The 10,721-nt window shown below is 45.6% G+C and overlaps 1 protein-coding gene across 1 annotated transcript; it reads right to left on the bottom strand.

The window, feature by feature from the left end:
* Window positions 1-124: 124 nt before the first annotated feature.
* LOC140420167 (uncharacterized) lies at window positions 125-9,561 on the bottom strand. The gene is made up of 2 exons (XM_072504187.1): window positions 9,466-9,561; window positions 125-5,987 (listed from the first exon to the last, which is right to left on the bottom strand). The coding sequence occupies exon 2, from the start codon at window positions 5,620-5,622 to the stop codon at window positions 4,531-4,533; it is 1,092 nt and encodes a 363-aa protein (XP_072360288.1). The 5' UTR covers window positions 5,623-5,987; window positions 9,466-9,561; the 3' UTR covers window positions 125-4,530.
* Between the last annotated feature and the right edge of the window lie 1,160 nt (window positions 9,562-10,721).

The raw sequence follows: 10,721 nt of genomic DNA, 5'->3' as shown, positions 1-10,721 counted from the left end.
AGAATTACACATATTTATATAAAATATAGATTCCTTTCAGAAACAAAAATCCAACAGGGAAAGTGACGCAACCGTGGCTAACAAGAAAAATTAAAGATTCCATTAGGTCAAAGGAAGAGGCTCATTGATAGATTACAGATTTATTGCTTCACTGATTTATTGGTACCTTGAAGAATCAATGCAGTATAATTCTTAAATTCAGTATACATACAGACAGAAAATGGAATATCCACAAGGCAAAGTCATTGTTTCATAGCAACTTGATGTGTCAGAATCTAACACGGTTTCAAGAAAAGTTGCATAAAAGCCCTCGAAATGAATAAACCATTGTTCTACAAATACATCTAGTAATGAAAAAGTATCGCAGCCTCAGCAACAGAAACATTCACAAAATGTAGCAAAGCCTGAGCAACAAGCAAGGTTATTGCAGAACACCTTATCTTCAGAGGATTGGTACATGTGGCAGGAACATGTAGACATTTAATTAAATTGATAGACATTAATGAATTTTAAGTAATGACCAATGCCTGGATAACAAATCATGCTCCAAGTGACAGAGAGTTTTTTGAATAAATCAGGAAGCCTCAGCTGAGAATTTGAAACCAATAAGGGGTTAGACCATTGATAAGAATTTCTTTAAGAATAAAGTTTCATGACTAAAGTTTCTTCTGTATTCATGCTTTATGAAATTATGAACCATCTATTGATTTCCTAATATTTTCTCATGTTTTTGTTTAACTCTCTTTATTATGTTTTGATGTATTATTTGATCTGCATTTTGATTTATTTTTATGCAAGAGAATCAAGGTGGATAATTAGCAATAAAGTTGTATTTTTGGACACCTCCAATCAACCAGATCTTGGTCTCATTTTTGAAGATAAAATAGATCTTATCACTCATATAGTTGCCAAAATAAGTGCAACCCTGAGGATTGGAAACTTGTTTGAGAATTCAGCAAAGGAGGATCAAGAAACTCATAATGAGTAAATAGAATGTGAGAGCAAACTGGGGAGAACTGGAAAAGCTCCAATAGGAATGTGAAAAGGGAAAGATTAGCAAAGACCAATGTGGGTCCATTCCAGGCAGAGACAGCAGAGTTTATAATGGGGAATGAGGAAATGACACAGAAACTAAACAATGTGTGTCTGTCTTCATGGTGGAAGATACAGAAATTGTCCCAAAAATATGAGACCCCCAAGGGACCAGTGAGCACGAGGAACTGAAAGAGATTAGAATTAGTGAAAAAGTAGTACTGGAGAAATTAATGTGGTTGAAAGTTAATAAATCCCCAAAAGCTGCTGCTCTACATCCCAGAGTGTTGAAAGAGGTGGCTGTAGAGATAGTGGATACATTGGTGATCATCTTTCACAATTCTATAGATTCTGAAATGGTTCCTGCAGATTGGAAGGTGGTAAATGTAACCCCAATATTTAAGGAGGGAGAGAAAAAACAGGGAACCACAGACCCATTAGCCTGACATCAACAGGAGGGAAAATGCTAAAATCTATTAGAAAGGATGTGATAACATACAAATTAGGAGCAGGAGTAGGCCACTCGGCCCCTCGAGACTGCTCCACCATTCAATAAGTTCCCGGCTGATCTGATAGTAACCTCAACTCCACATTCCCGCCGACCCCCCAATAATCTTTCACCCCCTTGATTATCAAGAATCTATTCAACTCAGTCTTCAAAATATTCAAAGACTCTGCTTCCACTGCCCTTTGAGGAAGAGAGTTCCAAAGACTCCCAACCCTCAGAGAAAAAAGTTCTCCTCTGCCTTAAATGGGCAAGTTATTACTTTTAAAAAGTGACTCCAATTTCTAGATCCTCCCACAAGAGGAAACATCCTTTCCACATCCACCCTGTCAAGGCCCCTCAGGATTTATGCGGTTCAATCAAGTCACCTAAACAGCCTGTCCAATCATTCCTCATAAGACCAGCCTCCAATTCCAGGTATGAGTCCAGTAAACCTTCCCTGAACTGCTTCCAACACATTGACATAATTCCTTAAATGAGAGCAATACTGTACACAGTGCTCCAGATGTGGTCTCACCAATGTCCTGTATAACTGAAGCATAACCTCCCTACTTTTGTATTCAATTCCCCTCACAATAAACAATAACATTCTATTAGCTTTCCTAATTACTTGCTGTTCCTGTATACTCGCCTTTTGTGATTCATGCTCTCAGCCACCCAGATCCCTCTGAATCTCAGAGCTCTGTAATCACGCAGCATTTAGATAATAAGCTTTTTTATACTTCTGGCCAACAAGGACAAATTTACATATTCCCACATTATTCTCCATTTGGCAGATCTTTTCCCACTCACTTAACCTATCCATATCCCTTTGTAGTCTCCTTATGTCCTCTTCACAATTTACTTTCCTACCCATCTTTATATCATCGGAGCCGGAGTTGGCCATTCAGCCCGTCGAGCCTGCTCCACCATTCAATACGATCATGGCTGGTCAACCACTTCAATGCCTTTTCCCCCACTATCCCCATATCCCTTTGTGTTATTGGGATTTAGAAATCTGAGAGTCTCTGCTTTAAACTCACTCTGCGACTGAGCTCCCACAGCCCTCTGGGGTCGAGAATTCCAAAGATTCACAACCCTCGGAGTAAAGAAATGTCTCCTCCGAGACCGGTCCTAAGTGGCTTCCCCCTTATTTTGAAATTGTGTCCCCTGGTTCCAGACTCTCCAACCCAGGGAAACATCTCGCCTGCACCTCCTCTGTCTATTCCTTTATGGATTTTATAAGTTTCAATTAAATCCCTCATTCCTTGAAACTCGAGAGAAAAAAGACCTAGTATCCCCAATCTCTCTTCATAGGACAGTCCTGTCAAACCTGGAACAAGTCTGGTGAAACTTTGTTGCTGTTCTTCTGTGGCAATACCTTTCCTAAGGTAAGGGGAGTAAAACTGCACACATTACTCCAGCTGTGGTCTAAGCATTTCATAATGATTGATGTCAAGGCCATCGGACGGTATTCATTGAGGCACGTTGCCTGGTTCTTCTTTGGCACCGGTATGATGGTGGTCTTCTTGAAGCAGGTGGGAACCTCAGAACGGAGTAGGGAGAGGTTGAGGATGTCCGCAAACACACCCGTCAGTTGGTCAGCGCAGGATCTGGGTGCATGGCAGGGATCCCGTCAGGACCTGTCGCTTACCGAGGGTTCACTTTCAAGAAGGCCAATCTGGCTTTGGAGGCTATGACGGTGGGCATGGGTGTGTCCAAGGTTTGTTGGTTTCCTGCTCGAAGTAAGCATAGAACACAGAGTTTGTCGGGGAGGGCTGCGCTGCTGCTGAAGACTCTACTCGGCTTTACTTTGCACCCATTATGTTATTTAAGCCTTGCCACAACCAACGAGAGTCCATGTCGTTAATCTGTGATTCCAGCTTAGCCTGGTATTGTCTCTTGGGAGTCCTGGTGTTGTCTCTTGGAGTCTGTGATGGCTTTGCGGAGGTCATACCTAGATCTTTTGATTAGGTCAGGGTCGCCTGTCTTGAATGCCTCAGACGTGCCCTTCCACAGGGAGTGAATCTCCCGATTAAACCATGGTTTCTGGTTGGGTAACGTACGTACTACCTTCTTTGACACACAATCTTCTACACACTTGCTGATGAAGTCTGTGACGGTGCTGGTATACTTGTTTAGGTTGGCTGCGGGGTTCTTGAATATGGACCAGTCCACTGACTCCAAGCAGTCACGTGGGAGCTCTTCTGTTGCCTCGGACCAGCATTGCACGACCTTCTTAACCGGATTCTCCGCTTCAGTTTCTGCTTGTATGCCGGGAGAAGGAGCACCGTCTTGTGCTCCGATTTTCCGAAGTGCAGTCAGGGGACGGATCGAGAGGCGCCCTTGATGTTTGTGTAGCAGTGGTCAAGGATGTTGGGGCCCCTGTCGGGACAGGAGATGTATTGGTGGAATTTTGGCAATACACTCGAGGTTGGCCTGGTTAAAGTCCCCGGCCACAATGAACAAGGCCTCCGGGTATTCTGCTTCATTGTTATTTATAGCGGTTACAATTCATCAAGCGCCTTCTTCACTTCCGCCTGGGGTGGGATGTAGACCGCCGTGATGATCGCAGAAGAGAATTCCCATGGAAGGTAGTATGGACGGCACTTCACAGTCGGGTATTCCAGGTCCGGGGAGCAGTAGTTCGCCAGGATCGCCACATCCTAGCAGCAGGAGGAGTTGATGAGAAGACAAATCCCTCCACCCACTTCAGTCCTGGATGTGATTAACAGCAGGAATAACAGCAGAATTTAACTCATCATCACTTGTGAACCCTTTGGTGTCTCAGCATGTTGGACGACTGAGTGAATCCCTCCCCACAGTGAGAGCAGGTGAATGGCTTCTTTCCAGTGTGACCTCACTGGTGTCTCCGCAATGTGGATGACGTTTGAAACCTCTTTGTGCAGAGAGAGCAGCTGAACAGTTTCTCCTCAGTGTGAATGCGCTGGTGGGACATCAGTACCAGAGAGCTTTTAAACCCACTCCCACAGTCGGAGCATTTAAAGGGTCTCTCATTGGTGTGAGTGACATTGTGGCTCAGCAAGTGATGACCGAGTTAATCTTTTCACAGTCGGAGAGGTGAACAGGCTCTCCCCGGTGTGACCTCGCTCGTGTTTTATCAGGTTGGATGAGGTTCTAAACCTCTTTGTGCAATGAGAGCAGCTGAACGGTCTCTCCTCAGAGTGAATGCGCTGGTGGGACATCAGTAGCTGTGAGCTTTTGAAACCCTTCCTGCAGTCAGAGCATTCAAAGGGCCTGCTCTTGGTGTGAGTGACATTGTGTTTCTGCAGGCTGGATAATTCAGTGAATCCCTTATCACACACAGGACAGATGAATGGCCTCTCCCCGGTGTGAATTCGTTCGTGTCTCCGCAGGTTGCCAATGACATTGAATCCCTTTTCACACTGAGAGCAGATGAAAGGCCTCTCTCCAGTGTGAACTCGTTCGTGTCTACGAAGGTTGCCAATATCAATGAATCCCTTTTCACACTGAAAGCAGGTGAAAGGCCTCTCTCCAGTGTGAACTCGTTCGTGTTTCCGCAGGCTGCCAATGTCAGTGAATCCCTTTTCACACTGAGAGCAGGTGAAAGGCCTCTCTCCAGTGTGAATTCGTTCGTGTCTCCGCAGCCTGACACTATCAATGAAATCCGTTTCACAGTGAGAGCAGGTGAACGGTCTCTCTCCAGTGTGAACTCGTTCGTGTCTCCGCAGGTTGCCAATGTCAGTGAATCCCTTTGTACACTGAGAGCAGGTGAAAGGCCTCTCTCCAGTGTGAACTCTCTGGTGGCTCTGCAGTCTGCATAACTGAGTGAATCCCTTCCCACAGTCAGAGCAGGTGAACGGCCTCTCCCCAGTGTGAACTTGTTCGTGTCTCCGCAGGTTGCCAATGTGAGTGAATCTCTTTTCACACTGAGAGCAGGTGAAAGGCTTCTCTCCAGTGTGAACTCTCTGGTGTCTCTGCAGTCTGGATAACTGAGTGAATCCCTTCCCACAGTCAGAGCAGGTGAACGGCTTCTCTCCAGTGAGGCTGCATTGATGCCTTTTCAGCTCGTTCGGGCCTTTGAATCCCTTCCCACAATCCTCACATTTCCATGGTTTCTCCATGGTCCGGGTGATCTTGCGTCTCACCACGTTGGATGATCAGTTGAAGCCTCATCCACACACAGAACACATATACAGTCTCTCCCTGCTGTGAATGGTGTAGTATTTTTTCAGGCTGTGTCACTGGTTAAAGCTCTTTCCACAGTCAGTGCTCTGTAATAGTCCCACATGGGTGTGTGTGTGTCTCAGTGCTTTTCCAGACACACTGATGTTTAAAATATCTTGAAGCAGACAGAATAGACAAACATTTCTCCTTCGAGATTCAAAGGCCGATGATCTTCAGTTCCCAAGAATTGAGTGACTCAGTCAGTTCTTGACATTATATTTAGTTTGAGATATCGGCCTCAAACTCCTCTCGTTCTAACTTCCTGCAAACAGATTTTACAATAGTAATCATTGTCAGTACAGGATAGAAACTCAGAACTGACAATTCTAGTTTATATCGAACATTCTTTCCTCTCTCTTTCCCTGAAATGCTCTAAATCTCTATCCCACACACTCTCCCTCTATTCTCACTCTGCTGTATCTAATATTCACCCTCCCAATTCTCCTGAAGGTGCTGATTCAGGCTGTTTGACAGATCCAAACTTCCTGTCCTGGACACAGAGACCTGAAAATCTTCATGCAGGCTGCCAGACAGATATATGTCTATGTTACTGAATGAAAGTCAAAGAGATCTAGGAGTACAGGTCCACAGGTCATTGAAAGGGGCAACACAGGTGGAGAAGGTAGTCAAGAAGGCTTACGGCATGCTTGCCTTCATTGGCCGGGGCACTGAGTATAAGAATTGGCAAGTCATATTGCAGCTGTATAGAACCTTAGTTAGGCCACACTTGGAGTATAGTGTTCAATTCTGGTCGCCACACTACCAGAAGGATGTGGAGGCTTTCGAGAGGGTGCAGAAGAGATTTACCAGAATGTTGCCTGGTATGGAGGGCATTAGCTATGAGGAGCGGTTGAATAAACTCAGTTTGTTCTCACTGGAACGAAGGAGGTTGAGGGGAGACCTGATAGAGGTATACAAAATTATGAGGGGCATAGACAGAGTGGATAGTCAGAGGCTTTCCCCCAGGGTAGAGGGGTCAATTACTAGGGGGCATAGGTTTAAGGTGAGAGGGGCAAGGTTTAGAGTAGATGTACGAGGCAAGTTTTTTACGCAGAGGGTAGTGGGTGCCTGGAACTCGCTACCGGAGGAGGTGGTGGAAGCAGGGACGATAGTGACATTTAAGGGGCATCTTGACAAATACATGGATAGGATGGGAATAGAGGGATACGGACCCAGGAAGTGAAGAAGATTGTAGTTTAGTCAGGCAGAATGGTCGGCACGGGCTTGGAGGGCCGAAGGGCCTGTTCCTGTGCTGTACATTTCTTTGTTCTTTGTTCTTTTGTTGAAAGTGTGTGTAATATACAGACTGTATTCACTTACTTTCCCTCCCAATTTTCCTGAAGGTGCTGATCAACAAATCTAAACTCACTAAAACCTGTACAAGAGTAGAAAATCTCCATATAAGTACATTTACTGATTGGAGATGGGGAAATTCTTGAGGAAGAATTTTATTTAGTCATGGAGTGGTCATGACAGGGAACTCACTGCCCACAAGGGTTGTGGAAGTTATTGAGATGATTCATAATTTAAAATAAAATAGGATGGTCACTTCAAGAAAATAAACTTGCAGGTGAACAGGGATAGAGGGGGAATGGGACTGACTGGATTGCTGTAGAGTCAGCATTGACTTGAGTTCCCAAATGGATTCTGTCAGTGCTGCAATGACTGTATGACTGGAAATATATAATGTAGGTACAGTACTATATTACAAAACTAGAAATAATAATACATGTATTTTATTACAGAACCACCAATAATATATATAATACGTACCATATAACAACACGAGACATATCTTTGTCCGATATTAAATTTTTAAAAATTAATTTACGGCATGTGGACAATGCTGGTCAGGCCAACATTTATTGCCCATCCCCAGTTGCCCTTCCAAAGTAGTGGTGAGCTGCCTTCTTGAACTGCTGCAGTCCTTGAGGTGTAGGTACATCCCCTGTGCTGTTTTTTTTTTTTAAATTTGTTTTTTATAAATTTGAATTACCCAATTCATTTTTTTCCAATTAAGGGGCAATTTAGCATGGCCAATCCACCTTACCTGCACATCTTTGGGTTGTGGGGGCGAAACCCCACGCAAACACGGGGGAGAGTGTACAAACTACACATGGTCCCAGAGCTGGGATCGAACCTGGGACATCGGCGCCGTGAGGCAGCAGCGTTAACCACTGCTCCACCATGCTGCCCTACATCCCCTGTGCTGTTCTGGAGGGAATTCCAGGATGTTGCCCCAGGGACAGTGAAGGAACGGCAATATATTTCCAAGTCAGGGTGGTGTGTAACTTGGAAGCAAACCTCCAGGTGGTGAGGTTCCCAGGTATCTGCTGCTCTTGTCCTTCTAGATGGTTGTGGGTTTGGAAGGTGCTGTCTGAGGAACCTTTATGAGTTACTGCAGTATATCTTGGACATGGTATACATGGCTGCTACTGCTTGTCGGTGGTGGAAGGTTTGAATGTTTGCGGAAGGCGGCGCAATCAATCAGGCTGCTTTGTCCTGGATAGATTCGAGCTTCTTGCGTGTTGTTGGAGCTGCACTCATCCAACAAAGTGGAGTGTATTCCATTACACTCCTAACATGTGCTTGTAGATGTCTGGTGGACAGGCTTTGGGGCATCAGGAGGCGTGTTACTCGCCATAAGATTCCCAGCCCTTGATCTGCCATGGTAACCACAGTATTAATATGGCTAGTCCAGTTCAGTTTCTGATCAATGGTAACCCCCAGGATGTTGGTTGTGCGGGTTTCAGTGATGGGAATGCCACTGAATGTCAAAGGGTGGTGGTTAGATCCTCTCTTGTCGGAGATGGTCATTGCCTGGCACTTGTGTAGCAACGGATGTAACTTGTCACTTATCAGCCCAAGTCTGGATATTGTCCAAGTCTTACTGAATTTGGACATGGACTGCTTCATTATCTGAGGAGTTGAGAATGGTGCTGAACATTGTGCAGTCATCCGCAAACATCACCACTTCTCACCTTATGATGGAAAGGAGATCATTAATGAAGCAGCTGAAGATGGTTGGGCCTCTGATACTGCCCTGAGGAAATCCTGCAGTGAAGTCCTGGAGGTGAGATGATTGACCTCCAATCACCACACCCATCTTCCTTTGTGCCAGGTATGACTCCAACCCGTGAAGAATTATCCCCTGATTCCCATTGACTCCAGTTTAGCTGGGGCTCCTTGATGCAATACTCAGTCAAATGCTGCCTTGATGTCAAGGGGAGTCACTCTCACCTCACTTCTGGCATTCAGCTCTTTCATCCAAGTTTGAACCAAGGCTGTAATGAGGTCAGGAGCTGAGTGACACTGGCGGAACCCAAACTGAGCGTCCAGGAGCAGGTTATTGCAGAATAAGTGCCACTTAATAGGGCCTTTGATGATTCCTTCCATCACTATGCTGATGGTGGAGAGTATTCCGACAGGGAAGTAATTGGCTGGGTTTGATTTGGCCTGTTTACTGACCCCTTAAATGTCAGCCATCTCCTGGGGAAACCAGCCCTTTAATTGTGAACATTAGGAACAGACCATCCTTTTAGCCAGACAAATAAATGTGCCAAGCTGAGGGAGCAAAGGATGTCAATGTCTTTAAGAGAGAGAAAGGCCTGGGCCAACCTTTCCAGAGTCTGACCCTCCCTGAATTCACTTCCGTTCCCTTCAGTTGCTGCAAGTGACCAATTGAAGGTGAGAATGAGAAAAGAAATGGAAAGGGGGAGAAAAGAAAGTGTTTTACTCACAGATGTTGGAGACAGGAGTCTGTGTGAAGCTCAAGCTCATTCAAGGTTGGGGGAACAACAGCTTTACTCGGCAAAAACCTCCATGTCCAGCTTCCGCATTGAGACAATGGTGGAGCTCTGATTGGCGGAGGGGCAGAGTCTTTCCGGTCCTCCAAGTTTTCCCATTGGTCAACATCTGAGCGGTAAGGTCAGCGGAAGAGAGCTCACATGCGCATGCGCAGCATCCCCACTCCCTGAGACATGCGCAGTCCCGGGTCAGGGGATGGGAAAACCACCGACGGCCGGAACTGTCAGGCGGTTGCCTGGAAACCGTCTCGAGGAAGTTTTGGGGGCGAGGAAACAGAGGGTGGGGGCTGGGCTCGCGTGTCTGCGCGCCGGCGTGTGCGCTCTAATGCAGTGACGTCACCGCGGAGCGGATTGATTCGTATTGGCTGATTTAGAGAATGAGGGCCTTTGTGATGTCACAATGTGGAGGTTGAACAATGGGTTTCAGACTAAAACTTCCTCTTCTACCAACATCTGGGAGCAAATCAATGTCTCCCCCTTTCAGAAGTTCATAAGGTATAGGAGCAGGATTAGGCCATTTGGCCCATTGATCTGCTCTGCCATTCCATCATGGCTGATCTCATCCTGGCCTTTTCTTCCCGGTCCTGAGAGTTCTTCAGAACCCTTCGACCCAATTAACAATCTGTCCAACTCCTCCCTAAATTTACTCACTGTCCCAGCTCCACCGCACTCTGGGGTAGTGAATTCCACAGATTCACAGCCCTTGGGAGAAGCAGTTTTTCCTCAACTCTGTTTTGAATAGGGCAGCACTGTGGCCCAGTGGTTAGCACTGCTGTCTATACGGTGCTGAGGACCTGGGTTCGATTCTGGACCTGGGTTCGATCCCGGCCTGAGGAGTCATTGGTAACTTGCAGCAACTGTAGAGAAAGGAAGTGAATCTAGTCTGTATTTTCCACACATTTAGAGTTCAGTAATATAGACACATTTATGTCTGGCAGTCTGCATGGAGATTTTCAGGCCTCTCCAAGATGGGAAGCAGTGAGCAGGGATCTGTCAGTCAGCCGGAATCAGCACCTTTAGATAATTAGGAGGATGAATATTACAGCAGAGTGAAAATGGAGGGAGAGTGTGTTGGATGGAAACTAGAATTGCCTGTTCTCAATTTTCGTTTGTCAATTCCTTTTACAGGATATTAGATGAAGATTTGCAGAAAAAAACCTAACGCCACTTCAGGATTTGAAATTAAATGA

Source organism: Scyliorhinus torazame, chromosome 5, assembly GCF_047496885.1.
Source record: "Scyliorhinus torazame isolate Kashiwa2021f chromosome 5, sScyTor2.1, whole genome shotgun sequence".
Classification (NCBI taxonomy): Eukaryota; Metazoa; Chordata; class Chondrichthyes; order Carcharhiniformes; family Scyliorhinidae; genus Scyliorhinus; species Scyliorhinus torazame.
This window is presented reverse-complemented; position numbering and strand designations above follow the sequence as displayed.